Here is a 26,531-nt window from a genome sequence, read left to right as displayed (position 1 = left end):
TGGTAAGAAGAGCAGCTGCGAGAGGTTATACGAGATGATTTGGCTGAGAAGCATGCCTTGTCATGGCAGCTATGAGCAGAAGAAGAATGAGCTGGAGGGGTTGGGCTTTAAGAGCAACAACCCGATGTTTCTAGAAATGGCAGACGCCCGGCTAGACAAATCGCCTCACTAACCTCCTCGCCTTCACAGATTCCAAGCACACCAAGGTTGATTTAACGGAATCGGAACCTTGAATGGTGACAAATCAAGGTGCGGCAAAAGCGCCGCGTTTCCCTCATTCGTCTGCTTGATGCTAGCGCTGACAATTCATGCAAAGGTTAAATCCAGAGACGCGCCCCCCGCATTTTATCTGCAAATGTCAGCCTGAGCTTTTCTCTACAGTAAGTAAGTGGAATATGTCTTCACATTGTTTTAAATATTGAGATTGCAATGCGTTGTGGAAACCAACAAGAGAAAACCTCTCTTCCTGTATTATTCAGCTCATTCACAATGGACATGATACGATAATCCTAGTTCGTCCTGCATCCTCAATTACCCCAATGCCTTATCCCTCGAACCCAATCATGATATTTGGGTATATATCCTTTGTGGTGGTACAGATCCCGCAGCTGTCTGTCTCATCCTTTCCTTGCGCCTTACGTGTATCGTAGATCATAATGAAATCGCGGTTGAAAAGAAAATAGTTTTAGTTCCGAACCGGTCGGACAGATTAAAAGGCTGTCTATCTTTAATATCTACCACCGTTCTGCGCCTCAACATCGTACGCATACGCTGATCCATATGCTGATCCATATGTTGATCCAGATTGAGCTTGGGTCTGTGGATTGTAAAAGTCCTGGGAATTCTGACGAAGCGGCTGTCTGGGTTGCGGCATTCGTGATCCATTTCCGCCATAGAAATTGTCTGCCGGTGCACGAGTAGACATTGGCGCAGTCATCTGCCTCTGAGGAGAGAACCGCAACCCGCGCAGGGGCACTTGATTCGATGCACTTCTCACGGGTTGCTGAGGAGCTCTCGAGTAGGATGATCCTGCCGCGGATGGTGCTGGGCTAGATCGACCCTCGCTGTTGAAGGTGTATGACCTTGGTGGTGGGCCTCGTAAAGATTGAGTATCGTCTTGCATATACTGACCATTGCCGTACTGATCGGCGATACGGGACGGAATGGACCTTGCCGACGGCGCATACAATGGCGATGCAGCTGCTGGGCCCATGCTCGCGGGGCTTTGGGAGAAAGGCTGGTGATATGAGTTTGAGCCAGTCCGCAGATGGCTCATATCCAGCCGAGGGCCACTACCTGGAGGGCTGTGAGAGCGCGGCTGACCATATGAGGAATTTGAGCCTGTTCGCATATGGTTCATCTCTGTGCTTCTCATAGAGTCTCCCGTCCCAGCCCTCTGTAGATACGGTACAGCTGGGACCATGTCTTCGGGCGAGGCCGATCTGGTACTCGTATATCCCATATCGGCAGCGGAACTAACAAGTGGTGCCCGAGAAGAATAGCTCATTGTCGAGGCTCCTGTCATGCTCCGTGGGGGCATTTGTCGCTTAAAGTCTCCGACTGGGGTCCCCGGTTTCGAAGTGTAGGCGGGCAAAGGCGCAGTGACGCCGACTTGCTGCTGTGACGTGAAGATGCCGACATTTGGCAGAGTAGGAAGCGTTGTGTCGGGGTGGGCCTCGCCCTTCTCGGTCATGGCTCTCTTCATCCTGTCGGCCTGCCCCTTGGCGAGCGCCTTGTTGACCGTCTTGGTCACAATCTTGAGCAGAGCGCTGTTGACTTTTCGCTCGCAGTATCCTGTAAGGCCGCCATCCGAACGTGGAATCCAGTGAAACAGGAAGAAAACGTAGAAGAGGGCGGCGGAAAGCAAGTACAGAGCTGAAAAGACCCAGACGACCAGTGTGAAGCACATGCCTCCGAGAATGGCGGCCTGGCGAAAGTCCTGTTCCGCAAGCGTCTTGATCTTGTCAAAAAATCCCGAAATGGAGCCCTCGACTGAATTTGAGCTGACGGCGAGCTGGGCCAGGTACACAGACCTAAGAGTAAAGGCATTGACTACCTGTCGCGGGCTGGTACAGAACAAAACACGGATCCAAGCTGTATAAGTGTCAGTAAAGGCGGGCTAATTCAAACAATTGGAAAGCAAGAGGAGGGGTAAAATTCATATGAATGTTAGAACGTACATTGAAAGCTAAAGTAAGTAAAGAGGGCAATGTATTCGGCACCCTTTTTACTCTTGGTGAGCTCGGTGAAGACAAGAAATCGCTTAAAACCCTGGCCAGACCCGAGGCGGATTGACTCCCAACGCACAGCCAGACTGTCAAGATAGACCTCAGCAACATTGCCCCTTTTGATCTTTCGAGCTGCGCGAATCCACTCAAAGCCGAGGTTGACAAAGGACAAGATGATACAGATGGAAAATATCCATTTCGAGACGGAAAAGGGAATGGCGGGCTCGATCTTAGACGACCATCGGTTGAAGACGAGCAGCTGGACGGCAGTAAAGGTATCGACTCCGTAGACAGCGAGAGAGATGATGAGGCCCATCCAGAGGGTGATATAAGCAAAGATGGCACCACAGCCCTTGGCCTTGAAGTCGGAGAGGTTAATGTAATCCCATTTCTGGTCGGTATATTGCCGCGTCTCCTTGCTGCGGTGACTGAGGCAGCCCATTTTGGCGATGTGGGATGAGCAAACGGCGGGGTATTCGAATCGGCTCAAAGAAGGAATATGCGACGGATCGAATTGGAAGCAGCCGAAAAAAAGGACAAGGAGAAGGAGAAGTAGTGATAATGATACAAAGAACGAACAAAGAAAACAGAAAGTAAAGAGGTCGTAGCGTAGAGAGTGTTGGTTTGTACGGTCCTGCCGATAGCACTCGTCGTCCCTCGCCTGCGAAGTTCCGACGGCGCTCCCTCAAAAAAAGAACGACGAAACCAGCGATGGTGATCACCGGGAGTCTGAAGAGAAAACGACTGGCGTCTTCAAGAAGAAAAAGAAAAGCGACAAAAGGACCGGCATGGGCATGTGTGGGCACAACAGAGGAGCGCTTCACAAGCGGCTCACCTCAAGCTTAGGCGCTAGAATACACCGCGCACGCGCTGCACCTGCAGGTCCCCGTCGAAAAAAGGGCGAATTGCGATCGGCCAGCGAAGCGTGCAGCAAACGGGAGCGGGATGGACAAGGAAGAGGGGAGAGCAAGAGCTAAAAGAGAGGCCCCCAAAGGTGAGGCAAGGCGGGAGGGAGTGGTTTGCAGGCGGGCTTGGCGTCGCAGAAGAGCCCCTTGAGCGTGTGTCAAGATGGCTGGGGGTGGCGACGGCTTCGTTTCTGGATCGGGGAAGATGACAGCGGCAAAGGAGTGACGATTTGTTTGGACGAGAGATGCTTGTTTCGGAGGAGGAGGAGAATGCAGAATGCAGATGCAAGATGTTGGGTCAGTGCCTGAGGATATAATACAATAGAAGAAGGTACAACAATGTATTGACTGAACTACTCTAGGCGGTGGGCATCGCTATTATTTTGCCAAGGTGCTATCTCTAATGAATCCAACAAGTGAAATGAGGTGAAATGCGTGATGGAACACTATACAATAGTAGCTACTAGCACCGGTACCTTGTCTCAATCACACTCAAGGCTCATGCTCTTCGTAGATGAAAGGGAGCTCTCAAAGGGAAAGCCCTCAACTGGAGACGAACGTGGAGTCGCAGCTGAGGGCCATGTATACATTGATCTACGGCGTTGACACCCTGCTCTCGCATGTCACTCACTTCCCCCAGGCCGTTTACTTGTACCACTCTTACATGGGAATAGATACAGCACATGCAATAGAGACTATTCCCGCCAAAACCCCCATCTTTCATCTCTTGCTCGGCTACCAAAAAGGCTTCATCTCCATCAATCTCATGTAACATCCCTGGCGCCGGGGGGGCTCTAGCGGCAAACCCGCTTCCCCCAAAGAGCCCAAAGAGGCATCTTGAAACACCCCTGCAGGCGCCGCTCAGTGGCCGATCGCTTCAGCATATCAGCGGACGCTCAGGCACCTGTGGCCTGTGATTGGGCCTCTGGAGCACCCCTGCGGCTGGTCAGTTGTTTCGCATTTTGCGTGCTCAAGCGCCAACTTGTCAAACCGGACGAGCTGCGAGCCGTGCATTTGGTTCGGTTGGACGCCGTCTGTCCGTTTGATGCCAAGGGGCGGAAACAATAAACATTCCGCAGCGCTTGGCCTCGTGCCTGGGCCATGGAAGCCAAGACAAAAGAAACGAATGAAAGAAGGAAAAAATAGAACAGATGAACTGCTCCCAAACGTGGGGTGTAGGTAATATTGCACCATGGAGAGATAATAACGCAAAAGATAGGCGGGCAATTTATCTGAACGCGCTAAATTCACAAAGGTCATTTCATTCCCTTCATCACACAAAGGACCTCCCGCGATAAGCTCGAGAGACCTCCATGGTCAATACAAATGCGAATGTATGCATGTTGTCTGGCCTTGATCGCCATTACTATGAAACACGCTATGTCCACAGTGACATCAGCTCCGCGCCGGTGCCGTCTTTTGGGATGGAATGAACGAATTCAGACATTTTAGGCTATATATTTGGCATCACTCTGCTATTTCCAACCTCTCCCTACCTACTGGCTGTTGGCTGTGAAAACTAAAGTACCAAGGTGCTACTAACAGCTGGACCCCAAGCAACACCCTAAAAGATACAAGGGCGAAATACATCCATGGATGGACGCTCTCATTCTTCAGTCCTTGTATAGCGATGGAACTTGTACACATCCAGTCCTTCGATACTGTCAAAGTTTTGCTTGCTGAGGACGGCGCACACTTCTGCGGGCAGGAAGCACTTGGAGCCATGGAGCTCGCATGACCACATCAACGTTGCCAGGCCCGGCTGCCGGAACCCACGAAGAGCCTTTACAAGAGCCACGATGCTGTATCCGTTAAATGGCCGCTGTGGGGGCGACGTAAGACCAACGTCTTGCATACCTTCGACGAGAGCATCGGGTAGAATCGTAGCGCAGCCTACCGTGCTGTTGGACGGATACATGGACGAGCAAATGGGCAACACCTCTGATAGCTTGTTCTTCAAGAGGTAGAGGTCGAAAAAGAGATTCTCCATGAGGCGCTGTCTCGTCTTGTCAATAGCGGCTATGAACTAGTTAGCTGTCTGACTGATGATGGGATATTACATGAACCTAGGTCCATGGAACTGGAAACCCACCGATGATGCTCTTTGGTATGGGCAAGCCCAGTGTGTGCATGGGCCCCCTGCTTTCTCGTATAACCATGGCTGTGAATGCCGCAAAGTCGAAGCTATCTAAAAATACCCAAGATATGTAGAGTCTGAGCACAAGGCTCTGCCCATAACAGGTAGGAAAGGATTCTTTGAGGCGAGAAATCCACGTGTCTGCAAAGGGCTTTACTGTCTGGTGGCATTGAAAGTGGTCAACAATGACGGCGATGTTAGCAAGCATCTCGAGGCTAATGTTTGCAGGAACATTGGCTGTGTAGCCGTGAATAATATTCATCACCATTTCCAGTGCTTTCTCGTCCCAGTGTCGGGCGACGAGGAGATATTTGTACGTAAATGGTACAATATCTGGCTGGCTGCTGGGCTGCATTTCCCTGCACATGGGCGATACAAGTGCGAGCTTCTCTGATGAAAGCAGCATCCAGATTTCTCGTTGATCATTATCCTCTGATGTAGGAGCTCTCACTTCGAATTCGCTAAGCTGCAGTTCGTCAGTCAAAGCTTCCGGTAAAGCATTCTCCCACACAGGGTCTTCTCCTCGTGCTCCGATAGCTCGGTTGGCGTTTTGGAGGATGAGGATCGTATCCCCATCTCCGTCGATACGGTAGACAATTGGCTCCATGGTGACGACAAGATATTAAATCAATAATGTTGTCGCATAGTACCAAGGATAGATCAAGAGGCAGGTCCACGGCATTTTATGTCATGATGAGAGCGTGAGGCAATATTCACGATTCGTTGTAAATTGGCCATGTTCAGAGGCAAAACGCAACAGAACGATGATGAACATGTTTACTTGAACTGTTAGAGGTCTAATCAAGCACTGAACAATTGCTTCCCCAGCATTCTATAATGAAAACTGCGACAATGAGGACTAGGTCAAAGAGTATGAAAGTACGGATGCGGCAAAGGTGGATGAACAAAGGAGCGCTGCATAACAACGTTAATAGACAAAGCAACAGCTAGCGACTGTTCTGCCATTGTATGTAATGGTTCATAACTACATATATTTAGTACTGCGAAATATATGTATTCAACATCGGGCTGTTGTACGACTGGCATTGATTTTTTCAACACCGAATTATCGTCGTTCTGTGATTCCAGTCTGCTAATTCACACCCATTGAACGTTGAATATGGCATCTAACGACGCCCCCAGCACTCCAGAATTCGAGCTTCCCTACCAAACTGAACAGGGTGTCTGGTTTGCCACCAAGAAGAACGATTATGGCTCCCCAAAGTACATTGCCCAGCCCTTCGGTATCCTCGATGGATCTAACCTAGAGGACACTCATGCGGCCAAAACACAGGAAACAGCTACTGCATCTGCGGCATTCTACGATCTCATGAAGAATTTGAACCAAGGTCCTACTGTTACTCAAATCTTTAATCACGAAAACATCATATCAATCGCCGGCCACATAAAGACTCATCCCATCCTTAGTATCGTTTCAGCAGCGGAAGACTCTCAGCTTAGCAATTCAAGGGAGTACATCGTTTTGGACTATTGCGACGCGGGTAATCTCAGTGCTCTGTTCCAGAACACTCCTTGCACGTCTCCTGACTTTTATCTGCCCGAGTCACTCTGCTGGCATGTCTTGACATCGCTTCTCAACGCCATCACGTATCTCCACGATGGAAAGCGCCTCTTTCTAGATACAATGGCACCACGGGGACGAGAACGACAATGGCTGTCAGTGGATCAAGACTGGAATCCGATTTTGCATCGAGCAATTGAACCAAGGAACATATTCTTTCAGCATCCACGGGGCAGCGAAACATATGGACTGTGTAAACTGGGCAACTTTGAACATGCAGCCGTCACGAATCATGTCATTCTTCCTGGTGATGGAGCAGATGCTGTGAATGGGGATGCAGAGATTAGCAGAGCAATGGCTCCGCATCGGGGCTTTGAGTCGTTGGATATAACGCGCCACAAACTGCACAAAGGTGCTGAAGCAAATACAACAGTATGTTTGGGACCACCTGGTTCATTATTTTCGTTATCTCATTCCAAAGAAATCAGTAGACGCTGATGACAGCTTAGAACAACCGCCCTTATACTGTCGCTGACGAACTCTTTTCCGTCGGCGCTGTCATCTTCACTATGATGACAGGTCGAGAGTTTCCATTTTACTGTAAACCCGCCATGGCGCGGTATTCAAGGGGATTGCGACAAGTAGTGGCGGATCTGCTAGCCCTGTACCCAAGCAACGAGACCAAGATTACAAAGGTTTTGCCGCTGACCAAGTTGGTGATGGAGCACTATCGGGACTGGAAGAATGGCACAGACGAGGGGAAGTGGTATAAGGATATTGAGGATGACATGACGGTGAGATATGAGGCGGAGATGGGGAAGAGAGCACGAGAATGGAGATGAGCTGGAGATGAGGATTAAACGGGGCCGCGGAGCCGAACTAATGAAACGGGGATTTTAGCTTGCATGCAGCTAAAGCAGTACTTGATGGTATATCGCGCATCCTCACAGGGGGATCTGCAGTGGTGATCTTTTTTTTTTTGTTTTGTTTTATACGCCGAATATTTAGATGGAGAGCTTGAATCTTTGGTCATGTAGCTTGTGTTGAGGTTTGAATGAGCTTCGCTTAAAACAGTGCATTCGTATTCCACCGCTTTTGATGCAAAGTTTCCATGATATTTCTCAAAACTTTAACGGTGATTCAGTAATACTTAGTGCCTCTGGTACCTACTAAGGTATTCCTAGGTATTATATGTTAGTCCTATTACCAACACTCATAAAATGCCATCACCAAGATGACATTCAGGAAGCCCCACCAAACACTCAGGAGAATAAGGCAGCTGCATCTTCTAATACAACAGCCCTCCATCTCTCCATCTCCTCACCAACATCAAAGACAACAAGAAACACCTACCTGGTCATAAACTCAAACCCCCAAAACCCAATCCAAGCATAGCTCGTGACTGCGGGACTTGGCGACGTCTCTCCGCGCAGCGCTAGAACCAAACCAGAAACCCGCTAAGCGACTCCCATAGGCTCCTCGATCCGCTCACCTCAGCTCCAGCTCCTCTTCCTCCAACCTCGGGTCAACTTTTTTTTTGTCTCGCAATTCAATTTCACGACTAAGCCGGTGCTTGTTACACAGCATCTCGCGTGAGAAAAAAAAGAGGCGCTCAGACGCTCGCCCGACTGGTCCAGTCGCTGCAAGAGAGCGAGGTGAGCAAGCAAGCAAACGGCTCGTGACGCGCATCCCGTCCAGCCGCTTCCTCGCTTCCTCGCTTCCTCGTCTCCCTCTCCCTCTTCTTCTTCGTCTTCTGCTTCTGCCTCTTCTTCCCGCGGACGGCTCGACTCTCCCTGCTTTTGCTACCCGAAACATCCGCCGATACTCTAGAGCGCCGGGACCTGGAAAAAGAACAGTACTAGAAAAAGTCAGGCCATCAAAAACCCCCGACTCTCGCCATGTCCGTCCCCAACGCAACGCCGCCTTTGCTCCTCACCAAGAGGCTTAATACTTTCCTCCACTCTCACCAAACCGCCCACCTACCTACTCTCCTCCTCACTACCTCCCAAGGCAAACTCCTGGCGCACGCCTCCTCACAGCCCGTCTCCGTGCTGCGTACCCATGCCACCGTTGCCGCCTCTCTCCTCGCTATCCACACATCTTCCTCGGCTGCCATCCCGACTGCTCTGCCTGGATCGCGCACGCCCGATCCTATGAGCAGTTCTCCCGGCAGTCCTCGTGGAAGCGACGATCACCACCTCGACCACGACGATGACGACCACGACGATGGCCAGCACGCGACCGAGTCATCCGACAGAGCGCGATCCAAGCAGAGGCTAAGACGCACCATCAGACCCGTCACCATCACCGTCCAGCTCAGCGAAGGTACCGTCATCATTCGGCGCCTGAAATGTGGCCTACTTTTCGTCTGCGTCGGTCCCGCTGCGTATAGCCTGCAGGACCAGCACCACCAGTCATCGCACTCTCACCACGAAAACGGTGACGGCGTTGGAAGCCCGAGCGAGGTGGAAAGCCTGATAAGTGCAGGTGGCCTGACAACTTCGAGCTTGGAGAGCGCGAGTGCCGCGCCGGTGGTGGCGATGAGGAGACATGCCGCCGAGTTGGCGCGGTGGTTGGACGAGAAGCTTGGAACACTCAAAGTCCCTGAGGAGGGCATTGGTGTTGTCGAGTTGTAAGATGGAGGAGATGTGAAGAACACGGGGGGTCTGAGGTTTCGAGAGGAAGTAAGATTGCATCATGTGCTGGTAAACCCGTTTGGCGTTGGATTGTGCATCTTTTTTTTTTTTATACATTTGCCATGGGGAGAAGCAAAAAGGGAAAACTACCTAGTTTTAATTTATATGTCTTGTAATACTCGAGGCGTTCAGGATTAGATACCAAAATGAACAGCAACGAAGACAGTGGATTCTATCATTCATGTTGTTTTCACTAATATCCCCACGATGACTAAAAATTCCAAATGTACAAATCTGACTTCTTATGAATTGACGCAAAATGTTGTAAACGCTCCAAATAATCATACATGGTTATACCGCCCCTTTGATACATGAGTTAATACACTGTGTCCCGTAGTTCCATAGTTCGCTTCTGCCAGTCCATCCCGGCAGGATCACCAACGCCGTACAATGCAATAAAGCCTCCCCCGTCTTCCATCCCACGTTCACGATAAGATCATGAATACAATGCGAAGTAAGTAGCCCGCCAGATATGCGCCCTGTTCACTCAATACTCATCCGCATGATGCCGTCGTTCGTATCGACCATGCCTTGCAAACCAACCCTCCCCTTCCTGCTGACTTGGCCCGTCGAGCCTATGGGGGGATTCGCTGGCGTTCCGCCCAAACTCCCCGATTCACTCTGCCCACTGCTTCCCCTCTCTCCACCAGTACTACCTGGCCGGGAGCCCCAGGGCATCACATCGCGTTGCATTGGGCTCTGTACAATGGGCGAGTTGTGTGCACTGATGCTGGGGCTGACGGCACGGCGCTTGAAGCTTGTCGGGTCAAAGTCATCGTCTCGACGGCGTTTGTTGTTGATTCGCCGTGTGATTTCTGCTGCGCTAGGTAATTGACCATTCTAATCAACTTGAGTGTTAGAAATCAGTTCATACGACGTGAAATGGGTGTTGTGTACTTACGTGAAAAGCAGCGGAGCTCAGGGAGGGCGAGTCCATATTAGTGTCTTCACTCATCCCCGACGATGAACCTCGAGGTAGAAGAGCTGACGCTGGAGGAGGCGTTCTTGCCCCACTGGATTCAGAAAAGGTATCCCAAAACTGCTTGCCTTTGGAATTTTTCCTGGCCTGCTGCTTGAAGCTGCTCGACACGCTCGTGCCCAAATCGCCTATTGAGTCGTCTGCTGGGATATCTTCCAGGGTCTCTTGATTGCCGGTCAGATTGGGCGATGAGTGAGCCGTTGTCATGGCATTTGTATCCCCTCCTGTAGGCTGATGGCGAGGCTCGAGGTCGATGTCGCTTTCACGGACTTGCTTCACGATTTCTGCCTCCCTCATGAATTCGGCCTCAGCCGGCGACCCCTCTTCAGCAAGCGCTGCCCGGATGCGCGCAAAAGCTTTTGCCTTGGGCTGGAAAACGGTCAGCTGAAATGCTTATAGACAATCATCAGAGGATCCTCGAGCCAAATTGTTCTTACCAAAAGGTTGCCCCGCCGCGTCACAACTCGCCGTATCACATTCCTCTGGTCGCCACTGCTCCCCTCTCCGGCACCGCCCTCATCGACATCTCCCGAAGAGATGTGCAATTGGTTCGCTTGCCAGCTTATACTCTCCCGCCTAGCTCGCGCTGCAGCCGAATTGGCCGGTGGCGACTTGGAGAGGACGGCGGAAGCGAGGTTGAATCCAAGGCCTAGAGGGCCGCGGGGCTTCATTTTGGGATGCTTGCGATGGTGCCGTTGCCTGTGCTGGAAGCTTGCGAGGCTGCCTATCGAGGGCGAACCCGGCACTGGAGGCATACCCATCTTTGATACTTGAGGAGTTGTTACGTAGGCTTCATCCATGTCTTCGTCCATATCCTCATCTGAGGAGGAGGAGCTGGACGAGTCTGACGGTGGCGCGTGATTGCTTCCGAGTGAAGTGCTGATATTAAGTCGCTCCTGGTTGCCCATCATAGACCACAACGAGGTCGATGTCTGTTCTGTCCCCCCATATGGGCCCCGACGAGGGGGAATGTTCATCGCTCGGTCCGTTAGCATTGGTGACGAGTCGGGAGAAGGCTGTTCGGCTAGGATCGAATGGTGGAGGCTGGTCGCCGCGCGCGAGAAGTCGAGGCCACGGGAGCGGCGGGGTAGGAGATTTGTAGGAGAGGCGTACATGTGCGAGTGATCCAGCTTGGGCGACAACGGAGCTGGCCGTATGTAGGCGCCGGATGGGGTTCCCGGTGGTGGAGTGAATTGCCGAGGCGGCATCTGGATCGACAGGCCTCTCAGCTCCGAGCGTCGCGGCGTCTCGGGCGGCGGCAGGTGGATGATGCTGCTGTCATCCTTGGAGGTTCGTCTCGACGTCTCGACGATTCGCGGACTGGGGGAGAGCTTCGAGGGCGTGCCTGTGCTGTCGGACAGCGAGCGGGTCCTGGATGTCATTGGCGATCGGAATTGGGCAGCAGTGGGCGCAACTTCGGCGCTTTGCTGGCGCCCATTGCCGTCTTCGCTGTCCATAATGACGGCTTCGCCAAAGGTCATGCCACCCAGACCCCGCGGCCTCTCCATGATGTTTGTGCCGGTGCTGATGTTATCGGGAATGCGCTGAACGGCTAGCTATGTAGAAGCTGGTGTTGAATGTTTCACTTTGGGGCTGGGAACAAATGACGTCCTTGTGGCCGGTCCCGCCAGATGGAATCCTTCATCAACCGATTTCTGCAGTGCGTCGCAACTTTGTAAAGCACCTGAAGAGGATTGTGATTTATCCAGACGTCGCTGCGACAAAAGCGACAGAGGCTGTCTGCCAGTTACAGCATTGGAGACTGGTTGACGCGAAGGCGAACCACAAGAAACGAAACTGAGGGTGCGCGATAGCCAATACAAGGCGAGAAGAAAAATATAGGCTATGTGAACACCTGAAATTCAGCGCATATGCAGAAGAGCGATCAGTACCACCAGCGGCGGATATCTGGCGAGATGCTTCTGATCGCGAGATGCACGCAGAATGAGCGTCATGAGCTGAGGATGTTGCAACTGGGCGCGAATTGGACGGCAGCTCCCCAATGGAGGGGCCCACTGCCGCGTCTAAAAAATGCCCCGCCGCACGGATATTTAGGGCAACTAGCATGATTGGGGTTTAGCGAAGGTTTAAAAAAAGCACCAATGACGTGAGGCTTGAACAAGAGCAAAACAATGTGGGTTGAAGTAGCTGAGAAGAGTAAATAAATATTGAAGGGAGAGTAAATTCTGTACTTGGCCTACTTGTATTTTGATGTATTTTGGTCAATGGTGATGATGGAGGAAGAAATTGAAGTGTTCACGTGCATGTGATGGAGCTCGGCGCAAAAGAGGGGCATCTAGCGAACATACGAGTAGTAGAGGATTTACGTGTAGGTGGAAACAGGGGTTGGAATAGAGTGATCGACCCGTCTAGCTAGGTAGTCAGTGACTTGAGTCAACTAGAGGGCACCAACCCTTTGTTCGATCCTCTTAGATCTCTGGTAAAACTAAGCTTATTTCATCTTTAGTAATGTAGTCCTATGACTGAGATATTCCGCTGTATCATTAGGGTAGGGAGCCCAACTGCGGAAGCACGAGATACGCTCGGGGATAAAAAGGGATATCGATTTGAGATGAGGGGTGGACGCAAGGCAGAGTCAAGTGTTGGTGCTCTATCTTTTTCCAACAACTTCAGATAACAGGGCAGGCTTATCCTAGAGGGGGGTCACAAAGCCATGTGCCGTCGGAGATTTGTCTTCCGTATCTCAGTCGAGGCTGCAAGGCAGGCAGCTTCTCCGCTAGCGGTGCGACGTGGAAGGATTCGGGCATCTAGACATGTATGTCCGTACCTACATGTAAGTACGTGTATGCTACCTGCCACTCCGGAACAGCCAGCCACAACTTCAATTGTTGGCTTGCCATTGTTACTACGTAGTAGTCTTCTCGTTGAGGTCATCACCTTTTTCTAATATATACAATTCCGATGTAACGGTTGAAAATGTAATTTCTCAAAATTATCCGCTTCAAGATGAAGTTTTCGGCATAAAGCCAATGCTAAAAGTGTCTTCCTGATTCTCGCAGCCTTTTTCATGGTCCCGTCCGAAGATCGATTCGCGTACATCAGGATCAACAAAGCTCTGCAGAATCAAGCTGTCATCCACTTCAGGCTTCTCACTGCTAAACTGGACCCCATAGTGATCTTTTGTTGTAATAGCTGGCCTTATTGCTGCTGATTGCAAAGTTCTGAACAAGGTTCGGATAATGTTGCAATACAGCTTTCTTCCGACTGTGGTATGACACAGCTGCGATGACTGAAATTACAAGGCTGAGCTCTGCATTGCATCATACATTGCATTTTTTACGGTGACCAATGGCGTGAGTTCGCTCCGTCGCTATCGTATCAACCCCTCGTGAGCTGAACCTGCGCCAGCCTCCCTTTTCTGAGGAATCTCAGCCGCTGTAGGGATTTTTGCGCACAGTGTAGTATTTTGACGTGTGCCAAGATGAGATGTCACCGAGAACTGGATGATAAGTCATTAAAAGAGGTTGAGTGGCGGTAAGGCGTCCGTTCTTTGTCTCAGCTCGTGGGAAGGCAGCCGCAGACCAAAGCGACGAGGACGGCTTGACAAATGTGGCGGATACTTCCACTGTATATTGGGTCCGTTATCTCAAAAAATCTCGAGCTTAACTGTAATTAAACATAATTAATTCATTTAACCGAACGATATTCACTTTTTTTCATCACATGGAAAACCTACGTGAACGCAAAACGCCATTCCTGATAATAAATATGGCTATTTGACCTACGCCTCGGTGTTTATACACCATACACAGCATATATTATGTATTGAGAAATACAAATTGCGTTTGTGCCGAAGCATCGTAGCGGCTGAATCACTCAAATTGCTCTAGGTACCTGATTGGTCGCCTGATGGAAAACACTCCCAGGGACGTCTCAAGCCTCAACGTAAGTAATCAGCCAGAATAATTTATCATATACGAGAAAATGGGGGTTCGGAAATGGCCGGTTGTGTTGTGCAACCAAATATAACCACAAATTGCTTCTCCGATTCCTCCACAATGTATTCTGGATGTTGCTCACCTTTTCGGTGTCAGCTTTACAGAGAGTGTGAGATGTCTGCACCGCGACTCTCATTCTCAGTTTGTCCCTCTCACCACATAGCGTAAAGGTTTGAGTAGACTCATTGGGGTTGTTATCATCGTGTCGGCCTGTTCCTTTCTAAAAACAGTTTCGACCATCAATCTCAATATGTTCTGTATATGGGAATCAACCCATGTACGAGCACAACTCGGTGATACAACCATCCACCGCGTACAGTGCGAGGCTTGACATTCAGCTCTTCATTCTCCATGCTTACACTCTGCAGAATATGGTGTGTTGGATATGCAGAAAGCCTAGTCGAAATCATTCAATTGGATACTAGTGATCGCGTACTTTTCTTTCTCAGGGGTTAATGCTTGATTCAAATTTGAAGGTTGCCCTCCCTTGCATATGCAGGTGACATGGCACTCAAAAACCTCGGGCAAGTCCTGAGGCTGGCCTAGTATCTGGTTGCCTTATTGATTACCTCGACGCATTGGGCATGTTGCAACACGACTATGAACACGACTATTACAAGAGGAGCTAACTCTTGTAAGAATACAGCCGTGGCTGGGGAAGCACACAGACATAGTGAGCGCCCACGACATACTAGTATATAATACTTGCGTAAATCCAGCACTCTAGGTTGCGGTGCGATTCAACGACCATTTTTTATCCCCTTTCAATTATTAAGAACAATACTTCATTCTCAAGTCTTTCAGCACAATTTACTGGCAGTAGTGAGCCTCCTATAAACAGTACATTCACCATGCAAATCCGCAGCCCCCAGCGCCTGACCAGTAGCATCGACATCGTCGATAGAGCTTCCTCGATTGGTCACTCTGAGACTCATGTACACGGAGCACTTGTTTCTATCGATTTAAATTGCCCTGCAGACTTGTTTTACGGTCGCAAAAATCTCGTTGCCAAATTCAGCCTGTCTTTTACAACACAGATTCAAGATGGATTTCACAAATCTATTGCGATCCAGCATGCGAAAGTCGACTATTTTAGAGCTGACAACGACATGCGAAAATTGGTGAACGGTTTCAAACTCCCAGCGCCTGAAATAAAAGGAGATTACAAAGACGGAAAAGCCGATATCGAAATACCTCAGCCCAATGCTCATGAAACCAACTATTCCGGCAATATCAGAATTATAGTGCTTTTAGACGCCTATCCATCGAATATGAATGTATCGGCATCTTTGTCTATTTTATCCACTGCAGATGGAAGTAGCCGACCTAGTCGCGCCTTCAATAGTGTCACCCATCCTCAAATAGCGCCATCTCCGAGTGAAGAAAGACTCCAGAGGCTTCTATGTTGGACCGCAGGTCTTGGCTACGAGAAGTTGTTTGCGGCATATCTTGATCAGGAACCATCCATACTTGACATGGAGGATGAATTTGGGATGACACCCTTCTCATGTGCAGCACTAGCTGGAAAGACTTCAGTGATCCAACAGGCATTGCAGCATGGTGGTTGCATTAGCGCTAGAGAAAAGACAGAACGAGGACCTTCGCCTCTTGAAGCTGCTGCACGCAGCAAAGATCCCGGCATATTCGATTCGTTCCTGATATTTCTCAAATATTATGAGACAATAGACAATGATATTTTTGAACCCGGAGAAAAATCTCGACTCGGAAAGACGCCTGCACTCAGTGCCACAGAAATTGAACAGGAACTTAATACCGCAGTCCGCGGCGAGCAGACAGCAACAATTACGAAACTGATCGGAATGCTCCTCGCTCACCAAGTTGAACATATAAAAGACGACTGGCTAGCTCATCAAATGTTACAGGCAGCGGAGAAAGGTGCCCTCTGTCTTGTTCAAGTTTTAATATCTTGTGGTGCAAATGTTAAATCAGAAATTGCTGTGCAAGATCGTTATGGGAATGAGCAGAGGAAAACACCACTTTTGGGTGCAATAGAGAATGATAGAATAAAAGTTGCGAAATTCCTTATTAGCCACGGTGCTGGGAACCAAGATGCATTGCACGCTGCTGTTATGAGAAAACAGCACAATACGATTCGAGCACTGCTACAGGTTGGAATACCAGTGGACAAAGACGCTACGAAGAAACTACTCAGCATTGCGACCGACAATAGAGATTCAACGACTCTCATGCTGCTCAAGCTAGAAGATGGGACTGGGGAATTGGCAACTTCTGATACACTGGATCAAGAAGTCGACAAGCTTTTTGAAGCAACAGTAGTTGACTTCATTGATGATAGGAGCACGAAATTCTCAGAACTTACTGTGAGCGAATTAATGAAGAAGAAGCCCGATTTCTTTAAGGTCAGCGGCAAGACCAACTTTAAGTGGTTTCATTTACCAGCAAACAATGTACGTAATGCCCCCTTAGATCCAACTGAATGCCTCAAGTCAATTGACCTGCCTTGCTGATTATTTGACCATAGATGAAATGGGTTGAGGTAGGACACATGAATTTCCTGAAACAGCAAAGGGACAATTTACTGATTATGGAGATGCAAAGGCTTTAATCCGCAAGATCTACCATTATGAGCCCTTATTAGTCTATAAAGTCTTGGAGCCGAAGCGATGGGTAAAGAGACAACATGAAGGAGAGCACAACTCTGCACATGCACGCTTCATGCTACCAACATGCTTCGACTTTTCCGAGGCCTTCGAAGACAAGAAGAGTAAGAGTACGCTTCCCCCAGCTTTTCCTTGTCTTGCTTAATGAAATATTAGACTGATTTGCATAATAGAAATTGGAAATGATAATAAGGACAAGCATGTGGTTCTTTTTGTTAGTATATGATAGATTTGGCTCTCTGATACCGTGAATCACTGACAAAAGAGGGGAGATAGATGCCTTATCTTTACTGGGACGAACAAAAAACAATGAATAGAAGATCGGAACTTCTAGCTGCTTATTATTCGGACTTGTCAGAGGGCGAGACAACAAGTTCCATCAAGTTTCCACCTGGTACCCCAAAAGAGGAAAAACTATTGAGAAGGTACCTGTTCTCCGGAGATAACGGCAAACCTCATTCTCGTCATGTTCTTCATATACGCAGGACGTTAGACCAGTCGCTATATCACAATTTGAAAGACACAATAATTCGAGATGCCGACCAGACCGTTCACCGATACCAAAAGAAATTGAATAAAAAGAAGCGAGAAGATGAGCCTTTGGCCGCTATTATGGTAGACCAACTTTGGCTGTGGATTCTCGTGGGGCAATCTGGGAAGGCCGATACCATTGTTACATGCTTTCCATCCAGAGATTGGTCCGACGTTGGTATGAACACTACCGAGCCTGCTGAAACTAAGCCGATATTGGATCAAAGACGTACCACAGACGTCTTACAAATTACAAAGTCCTATATTCAGCATAGACCCAATGCTGTGAAAACACCATATGATCTTGCCGGTGTTATTGCTAGCAGGTGTTCAAGAGCACTTCTGGATCACTCTACCGATATGATTAACTTTGCGGAAGTTTATGAGAACTCTATTAGTGATATTGTATGTTTACCCTCCTTTCCCAACAATTCATGTCTGAGCCTGTCTCCTACAGAATACTAACCGTTCATGTATCGTTATGGGGCAGATGAATGAAGAGACTTTGCTCTTCAATAGATTCAACAATTTGATGCAGACTCGCACCAAGAGAATGGACGGGTTTATTACCGAGCATAAAACCGAAAACAAGTCGGAAAAGTACAGTGCTTACCAAGGTCTAGCAGACCAAATCATGGATGACATTCAACTAGTTCAAAGCCGGGAGATGATTCCTGAAATTTCTGCGGAATATTGCGAAGTTCATCGCCAATACACTTTAGAATCAGAAATTCCCAACGTGGGTGAAATTAAGAAGTTAGAGTCGAAAATGAACGACGACGATAAGAAGGAGCATTTAATTAAGCTTCTGGAGAAGTTTGGACGATTCTACGTTCTTGATATAACAAGAGAGATCACACTTCTTAGTCAGATCAAAGACATTCAGGACGAGCTACAAATGATGGAAAAGGTGTTTGCAGAACAGAAGGATGTTCTCGAAATGATGGATCGAATTGTTCACAATATGAAACAAGCTAGTTCTGATCGAAATGGAGATGTGATAGCCAGGGAAGTTATGGCCAAACCGCCTCCTCTGATGATATCTGGTAGCAATAGGGCGGAGGGGACCAATAGTGAGGAGTTACAGAATGACCTCGACACATACGACGATTCAAACAACGATAGCATATTTGGAGATGTACATGCATTGGTCTCTAGTACGGAAGTCTCGAAATCGAAAAACTCAACGGAAAGCATAATTTGGGGTTTGGGCCATCAGAAACAAAACCTTCCGCTCCGTACTGTCCTCCGACATTCTGAACAAATTCAGAAAATGAACAAGCGCGCTAAAACCACCAACTCTGCGGTTTGTTCCCCCCCCTCCCCCCCCTCCCCCCCGTTCCTTTTTTTTTTTTTTTTTTTTTTTTTGGCTACAGGAATACGGAGTACTTTGGAGAAAAATAGCATCGCAGGTGCCACAGACGCATCTGATAATGTGGAGAGAGATATGACTAGACAAAAAAGGCTAATTAGACCGTGGACACAGCTGAGCAGCCTCGTTGAATTGAAGCAAAAGCAAAACAACATGATTGACACTCGAACTGCCCGCCTTCAAGCTGAGCAAGCCCACTCAATGACACTTGAAGCTGAGAAACAGAGTAAAACGTTGATGGTATTCACAATAGTTACCATCGTCTTTGTGAGTCAACAATCTGTCAATTCCTATCCACCGCCCCCAATGCAATATAAAGGAAATTCAATTCAATATATGAGTAGCGGGAATTGATGCTGATAATACACGGTTTTATAGCTGCCTTTATCCTTCATCGCCGCTTTCTTTGCAATTCCCACCAAAGAATTTGACAACAATAGCCTAACACTAGGCTTCGTATCAAAGGTTACATGTAAGTGGCAGTGGTTTTTATCTCAAAGTATTTATTTTATGTATTTTTGCTTTTAACTTCATTCTGGCTTCAAAAATAACCAACTAATAGCGTATATTACCCAATAGTCCCAGCATCTGCCGCTATATCACTTTTGTTTATCGCTGTTGGGTTTTCCGTGTCATACTGGCGGTCGGTCATAGGGAGAATTCACGTTATGGTTCACAACCTCAGGAATAAATCAACCAGACACTTCAACCGAAATGGCAACGACACCGCTCCATTGGAAAAAGTTGTTACATACAAATAGCGAGATAACTGGCCAATCACGTCGATATCGAATTACGGTCAGGTTACAACAAAGGTAGAAGATTTGGTATGTAGGAGAAATAAAGAAGTAAAGCAAGTGCTCATAAATGTAGGTCCATTTATATTATCCTATCGCAGAATCAGCTATCAAACAACGTTACATTTAATGTTTAATTGAGATATAAATAAGGTTCCGTAGTCAATTAGCAAAACTATGGAGAATCTTAAATTCAAGATTTCTTTATTTTAATCTTGTCAACCAACACGCCTCTTTTTCTGGCTCCTTCGCCAGCCTTCTCATGAGCTGAAAACTCTCATCGCTAAATCCATAGTCTAATACCCCCAACTCAACCGCTAGTTGCGCATACCGTATCGTGTCCCAATACGACCCCTCCGCACAGCTTGTCAACGCCGCATACCAATATGCTGAACTAGACGGAGCATGCAGGCGCTCTTGTTCGTAAAGACTGATGAGTGTCCGCGCCATTTGCGGTGGCGCCGTTGCCCAGTCTTCGAGGCGCTCGCTAATAGCTGTAATCTGATCGAGGCGCTCGTCAGATGCATGCGCCAGCTCTGGATGAAGACTACATAGGCTACAAGAGCAATTGAAGCCCCAGAGAGAGGAGAGTTTCTTGAGACGCTTCTGACGTGGCATATGCGGATCTATATAAGTAATGGTGATTTCGGTGCCAGGAGTAATATCCGTGATAGCGTGTACGTAGTGCGTAAGACTTTGCCTGTCGAAAAAGTAGGCGGCATTAGGGCGGCAATCATGGTTGAGACGCTGCTGGTTGTCAGCACAGATCTCGTTTCTAGTTGTGATGTTTCTGCCATCATATAGAGCGTGCACTTACAGCTATCTCGGGAAATACAGCATAATACGTGACCTCGTCCAGCTCAAGTTCAAAAGCATTGGTGTCAATCCGATCGCTCACTGGATCCGTCACCTGGCGGCCATATAGCGCCGAAAACATCTTTTTCGTTGTTGGAGGGAGATTATTGACAGCTGTATGCTCTAGCTCTAGCCACTCTTCTCTTTCTAGATCTCCAAAACTCTCACCATCCAGCATCAAGATGGGAGTATGTGCAAATATCCTATCACCACGATGTAGCATTTTATTCGCAATAAGGCCACGTCCTCTCCCAGGGAGCTCTCTTTCTTCAAACGGTGGAGACGGTTGCTCATTGACGCCCAATAACGCATCTGCATCAACAAATGCTGGTAGTTGTTGAAGGCTCTCAACGCGATCAGGTGTTGTTAAGATGGATATACCTCTACCACCTGCAAAGTTTTTCGATGAAAAGACACAAAATGTTTCAGTGTTATTTCGGCAATCGTTTTGTGATGACCATGGAGATGATGAATTTGCCATAGATACAGAACTAAGATGATCTTGGCCAAAGTACCTGCACCCTTCTAGCCGATTGTGTCCAGAACGCGGTAGCCTAAGTAGAGCCGAAGAGCAAACTTCCTCAGAAGTAATTTGCTGCTGGAGGGCCACGGCCACGGCTGCGTAAGGGAGCAACTCGGGAATGATGATGAACTTCATCTCGTTTCCCTATTTGTTCAGTAAATAAAAGAAAAGAAAGAGACGCTGCTAACAGCTTCTAGATGAATGGCGTAGATAAGTAGAATAGCATCAATGTCTCTATTATGGGATGGATAAGTTGGATACGTTCTTGGGAGCGTGGTTTTGCGGCTACCGATAGCTATTTGACATATATCTGAGGTCTAAATAGTTCAACGATAATTGCACAGATCTCCTGAAGGAATACAACGCATGTGTGACCATCAGATAGCACGTCATTCGTGTAGAGAACTTGCATGTACTAATACGGCACAGACCATGCGCCGCGTATGCCGTTTCTTGGAGGCACTCGTATTCCGGCCTACCAGACGCAAGCCACAGCTATACCTGCATTTCGTACATGTGTCATCTTTGATAAAGTTATTAATAAGAATAAACTAAATTTAAATTTCTATTATTAAACCGCAAACTGATGCCTAAAGTCGACACACGAATCTGTTGATGTGTCCAGAACTACCAGATGGTTCCACTTTTAGTGGCCAGCTATTCGTCTTCGCCTCAGATTTCACATGTTTTCGGGAAATTTAGGCCCAACAGTGAGACGAGATCATTTAGTTAGCTGGTGAAAGTGAGGTCTATGGATAGTATTTGTGTCGTAAAATCCCAACTAAGCAAGCACATAAACCCGGTAAATACGACGTAACACTTTGGGCATTCAGTCTGAAAACTTGATTCCGTATTGACATGATTGGGAAATTTCTGACATGTATGGCTAGGTACTTTTGGCATAGCCATCTAGGTTAGAGGTAGACCCTACTTGTAATTTGTACTGTAAGAACTGTCAGTTTATCAGAAATCACGCAAGGCAGTCCCATAGGCCAATTCTTCTAGGCAGCTTTGCTGAGTGCAAGTTGTCATTTGTATTAGGATGACGGCACACCGTTTTACAAATCAATTGTGAGGATGTCATACGCTGTCAGATTCATGCATCAAAGGGACCTTGCAAATTCTAGAATTGGCATGGCCTAGTATAGCGGATTCTTTTCCGACCACCTGGCCCGATATAAACCATTTTTTTGAACGCAGAAACATATCAACAGAGAAATCGTATTTCGCTAGATACACGCGCCACCCCTGTGCTGTTACAAGCATTTTCTCGGGTACCTATCCCGTCACCTCTTCATGATCTAAGGAAGGTAGAAATCTGAGAACTGAGACATGCAGGCCCTCCAACTCAGATACGAGCTTTTTTGTCTCATTTGGAACAAGTCAGGCGATATTCAGCTGTAGTCTATACACAAGGCAGCAGTAAGACCAATCTTGTGTAACCCATTGTCTTGTTTTAGCGGACGTATTCACTATTACTCCACGGTAAGCATGCATGAGACCTGTTACCACATGAAGTGAGATTGCTGAACGAATAAAGTTGTGACAACCTCTCCCGTTTGCTGGACGCTCTGTCTACCAGAGGTGTTTTTAATGGTCAATGTATCACCTAAATGCACGGTTTATTGCTACTAATAGGCTTACATGTTCGCTGTCAGTTTAGTGAAAACCTCCTAGGCATTCCGTATATTAAACAGACTCTGCTCTCCACGTTTATATCCTCAGCACACCGAAAAGACGGACTGCAATACTATGGCTGCATTGCCTGCACGTATTTGCATATTATACCTTCTTTAGGAAATGACCGGTCTTCCCCGCCCCCCTATTGTAGTCTGCAATGCATCTTATTGTTTATCGCCTTTTAGGTAGACGCTAACGCGGTCCCCTGACTCACTGCTAATGGATGATCTGTGCCTTGTAGATGCAAGTGGGAGTGCCTCGTAATCGCTACTGAGATGAGACCACGTTGATGTATCTTGACCCACCTAAGCCCGTACATGGGCACATGCTCAATTCCTGTTTACAGTCATAGATTCGTCGATATAAACTGAACAGATGGTCCAAGATTTGAGTGCCTGGTTAAGCAATTTTGACCTGAGACAACCATTTCACCTCAGAACAGTAAAGACTACATAAATTCTACATATATGAACAAGAATGAAGGCATCTCTCGCTCTCCTTGTGGCTACATGTGCCAGCAGCACTCTAGCAGCATCTCTAGGTGGCATCAATCCTGATGTTAACGCCCGCGACGTTGTTACTGGAGACTTTAAGCGCACAGAAGCTTATCCTGTGGAACCTCACCCAAGCCGCGATATCGAAGAAGATGATGAAATAATTATTCCGGATGCAGGACAGGGGAAGGGCAAAGGTGATGGAAAAGGCAAAGGTGATGGAAAAGGCAAGGGAGATGGAAAAGGCAAAGGAGATGGGAAAGGAAAAGGTGATGGGAAAGGAAAAGGTGATGGGAAAGGAAAAGGTGATGGGAAAGGAAAGGGAGATGGGAAAGGAAAAGGTGATGGGAAAGGAAAAGGTGATGGGAAAGGAAAGGGAGATGGGAAAGGAAAAGGAGATGGGAAGGGCAAGGGGGATGGCAAAGGAAAAGGTGACGGCAAAGGAAAAGGTGACGGCAAAGGAAAGGGGAAGGGGAAGGGAGACGGTAAGGATGATGGTAAAGGAAAAGGCAAGGGCAAAGGAACCAGTATCTGATTTGACACATACACAGGACATTACATGCTAGTATTCTTCATTGCCTTAATTACATGGGCAGTATTATGAACAAAAGAACAGATCACCAAGGGACAGGATGAAGTAGCATGATTCATTAATTCATGTTGGCTAATGGTGTTAATAAGGCAGCCAATACTAAATCAGACGCAAGTGCACTTGTTTAAAAAATAAGATAAATATAATAAAACTGTGACAGCCTTATTTAAATACACTGTCGATTCAGGTCATGGTAAACTTGATGTACGTATTCTTATTGACTGCCCAAGTTAACTTTCCAACATGTGTGCAATTGACCTTTGACAGTTTCTTTGTGCAGCAGGTTGAATAGTAGCTTCTGTTACTGGCGTGGCTCTTATATCTGTGTTGTTGCCGATCGGAGCTAACCTAAGAAGGTCTTTCTTGCCATTTGATTCAGCGTTGGGTACAGCTCCGAATAGAACTAGCTCTCTTAAGATATCGAATCACCAAGCGATAAAAGAGATCTCTATAGTAAGTTAAACAGATGGAGGTCTTGGACTCATCGACCTATTACCATTTGGAGAGTTCATGTGCATGTATAAGACCCCTACCAGGCGTATGATGAAGAGGGTGATATGAGAGATGTGAGTCAAAGGACGATACTATTCACAATTAGTTGCATTATCTAAACAACTTAAAGAGAGAAAGACAAGTAGCTTCCTTTATATGTTGTATAGTTCTGTAAATATCTACCTTGCTGTATTTTATTCGGATGTTGGGATAAGGAAGAGTTATTCATTTACCGGCTTTGGGTTGTGCCATTTATATGGATAACGAAAAATATTACAAAAACATTGTAAAATGAGTTATTATTAAAATATATTAGCTTACAAAAAATGACAAATACTGCTCGAAGTTATTTACGTATCCCTTTTACCCCGTTGGTTCTACTCATCTAAGAACTGTCCTTTCTCCGAAGCCGAATATTTGACCGTGAAAGTTCGACCGGGGACATATCATATTTGCCAATAACATATCTGATCCCAGTAAAATATATTTTATGCACTGAATAATCGTCCGAAATCACAAAGAAAGATGCACTACTGATATTGTCATGGGTATAAACGAGATATCATTTCTAATATCCACGGTAGAGACAAATTAATCTTTACGTATGGTTGCATTTGCTACATACAAGCATCGGCCCGATTCATTTACGGGACTACAGAGTAACAACAGAATGCATAATTCTAAAGCGTTTATAAAACATATTAACCGGACAGAAGTTGTTTGCGATGTTATTCTCAAGTGGCCAAGATATTTGACGTTGATTGTTGCTAATATCAGGCCAAAAGCTGTATGCTACATCAATTATTTCACAATTTCAATAACAACTTGCTACGTTCTGAACCTCGAATATGTAAATTCTCTGAGATTATAAACTTTTCTCTGTTGTTATGAACAGGAGGCCGACTGTATCGCATTATTATAATTCCTGTATTCTGTAAAAGGCGAAGATCTTGGCTTTTAAGCATAAGATATAGTTAGCATATTAGGCAAATCTCACTGCTTCCGGAAAGCCTGACCCCCTTGACAGGATCTTGCGGTAGAAGAGTAGAACCGACTCGGAGTTTTTCTAGCACTAAATGGTGCCCGATCCTGGTGCAAGAATTATGAGGAACAAAGCTATCTAGTAAATCTATAAAATTATGCCCAAATTCGAAACAATGAAAAGAAATATTTTGGAAGATGGTGAAAAAATATATACCTGACTGCTAATATAGGCCCGTGGAAACCGGCCGCAACAAGTTCTTTTTCTGTTGCGGTTGGGTAATAACGGCAGCTGTTAAAGGAGAATACGGTTCGCTCTATTACCGTGATTACCATTAGCAATGACTCAGTGTAAACACAGAAATCCTATTTAGTAAAATATGTGGTATTTAATTACGCAAGGTTGCATTTGACGTCTTTATTTGGCCTGAAAATTGAATTCATGGAACGACGTTGTGTTGAATCGGGCCAATTCATCTCCCGTGTATACCTTTTCTCCTAAAATAATCTCAAGGAATGGCGGAGAAGACCATGTATATATAGCCTTCCGGTCGACCAAACCGTTAAAATTATCACCACTCATCTGCCCACTCTTCAAACTGAGTACTACAATCCGCAGCGCATCTTCATCATGCAATCCTCAACTGCCACCTTCGCCTTTCTTGGCCTTGCTCTTACTGCCTCGGCAGCCAATGAGAAGCTTTGCTTTCCTGCTCCTGGACAGAAGAACAACGTTCCTCAATCCATCACTGGTCTTGATGCCCAAGTGAAGATTGACTGGGCCACTAAGCTCTGCTCCCAGATCAATTTCTCCTCTGTTGACGCCCAGTCTGTTACGACAGATATCGCTGACGGTGTCGATGCCACTGAGAACGGAAAGACGTATGGTCTTAACCTGGTAAACATCTCACACTATTATCCACTAAACCATTAATATTAATGACCCCAGGTTACTGTTGCCGTTCTGGATGAACAAGCCTGCGTTGTGAGTTCTATAGTTGGTAAAGCCTGATGATCTACTAACAAAATTAAACTTAGTCTAACGCCGCGGCTGTCCTTGTCGCTGATGTCTGCCCCAGTGGTGGAGCTTTCGTTGACTTGGATAGCGCCCAGGAGGAGTGGTTCACCATTGTCGCTCTCGATTGA

At 47.2% G+C, this 26,531-nt stretch overlaps 9 protein-coding genes across 9 annotated transcripts; 5 read left to right on the top strand and 4 right to left on the bottom strand.

The window, feature by feature from the left end:
* Positions 1-727: 727 nt before the first annotated feature.
* On the bottom strand, positions 728-2,670 carry TRIVIDRAFT_43480 (uncharacterized protein; the record flags this gene model as incomplete). The annotated part of the gene is made up of 2 exons (XM_014096141.1): positions 728-2,094; positions 2,181-2,670. 2 exons carry the CDS (start codon positions 2,668-2,670, stop codon positions 728-730), a joined length of 1,857 nt encoding a protein of 618 aa, XP_013951616.1.
* A 2,556-nt stretch (positions 2,671-5,226) lies between these two features.
* Positions 5,227-5,559, bottom strand: TRIVIDRAFT_121135 (uncharacterized protein; the record flags this gene model as incomplete). Its single annotated transcript, XM_014096140.1, has 1 exon — positions 5,227-5,559. A coding segment is annotated over one exon (333 nt), but the record flags the coding sequence as incomplete, so codon positions are not given.
* An 831-nt stretch (positions 5,560-6,390) lies between these two features.
* On the top strand, positions 6,391-7,634 carry TRIVIDRAFT_66332 (uncharacterized protein; the record flags this gene model as incomplete). Its single annotated transcript, XM_014096139.1, has 2 exons — positions 6,391-7,224; positions 7,302-7,634. The coding sequence occupies 2 exons, from the start codon at positions 6,391-6,393 to the stop codon at positions 7,632-7,634; spliced, it is 1,167 nt and encodes a 388-aa protein (XP_013951614.1).
* Positions 7,635-8,690: 1,056 nt separating this feature from the next.
* Positions 8,691-9,428, top strand: TRIVIDRAFT_66331 (uncharacterized protein; the record flags this gene model as incomplete). The annotated part of the gene is made up of 1 exon (XM_014096138.1): positions 8,691-9,428. One exon carries the CDS (start codon positions 8,691-8,693, stop codon positions 9,426-9,428), a length of 738 nt encoding a protein of 245 aa, XP_013951613.1.
* A 286-nt stretch (positions 9,429-9,714) lies between these two features.
* Positions 9,715-12,373, bottom strand: TRIVIDRAFT_173092 (uncharacterized protein; the record flags this gene model as incomplete). Its single annotated transcript, XM_014096137.1, has 3 exons — positions 9,715-10,328; positions 10,366-10,830; positions 10,905-12,373. The coding sequence occupies 3 exons, from the start codon at positions 11,973-11,975 to the stop codon at positions 9,972-9,974; spliced, it is 1,893 nt and encodes a 630-aa protein (XP_013951612.1).
* Positions 12,374-15,277: 2,904 nt separating this feature from the next.
* Positions 15,278-19,732, top strand: TRIVIDRAFT_226365 (uncharacterized protein; the record flags this gene model as incomplete). The annotated part of the gene is made up of 9 exons (XM_014096136.1): positions 15,278-16,855; positions 16,930-16,944; positions 17,007-17,172; positions 17,242-17,282; positions 17,345-18,004; positions 18,090-18,737; positions 19,086-19,238; positions 19,350-19,443; positions 19,551-19,732. 9 exons carry the CDS (start codon positions 15,278-15,280, stop codon positions 19,730-19,732), a joined length of 3,537 nt encoding a protein of 1,178 aa, XP_013951611.1.
* A 240-nt stretch (positions 19,733-19,972) lies between these two features.
* Positions 19,973-21,104, bottom strand: TRIVIDRAFT_42740 (uncharacterized protein; the record flags this gene model as incomplete). Its single annotated transcript, XM_014096135.1, has 2 exons — positions 19,973-20,515; positions 20,586-21,104. 2 exons carry the CDS (start codon positions 21,102-21,104, stop codon positions 19,973-19,975), a joined length of 1,062 nt encoding a protein of 353 aa, XP_013951610.1.
* A 2,199-nt stretch (positions 21,105-23,303) lies between these two features.
* On the top strand, positions 23,304-24,825 carry TRIVIDRAFT_205164 (uncharacterized protein; the record flags this gene model as incomplete). Its single annotated transcript, XM_014096134.1, has 5 exons — positions 23,304-23,805; positions 24,073-24,116; positions 24,330-24,365; positions 24,449-24,478; positions 24,721-24,825. 5 exons carry the CDS (start codon positions 23,304-23,306, stop codon positions 24,823-24,825), a joined length of 717 nt encoding a protein of 238 aa, XP_013951609.1.
* Positions 24,826-26,016: 1,191 nt separating this feature from the next.
* TRIVIDRAFT_66326 (uncharacterized protein) lies at positions 26,017-26,531 on the top strand (the record flags this gene model as incomplete). The annotated part of the gene is made up of 3 exons (XM_014096529.1): positions 26,017-26,283; positions 26,335-26,370; positions 26,424-26,531. 3 exons carry the CDS (start codon positions 26,017-26,019, stop codon positions 26,529-26,531), a joined length of 411 nt encoding a protein of 136 aa, XP_013952004.1.

This window comes from Trichoderma virens (assembly GCF_000170995.1).
Source record: "Trichoderma virens Gv29-8 chromosome Unknown TRIVIscaffold_88, whole genome shotgun sequence".
Classification (NCBI taxonomy): domain Eukaryota; kingdom Fungi; phylum Ascomycota; class Sordariomycetes; order Hypocreales; family Hypocreaceae; genus Trichoderma; species Trichoderma virens.
This window is presented reverse-complemented; position numbering and strand designations above follow the sequence as displayed.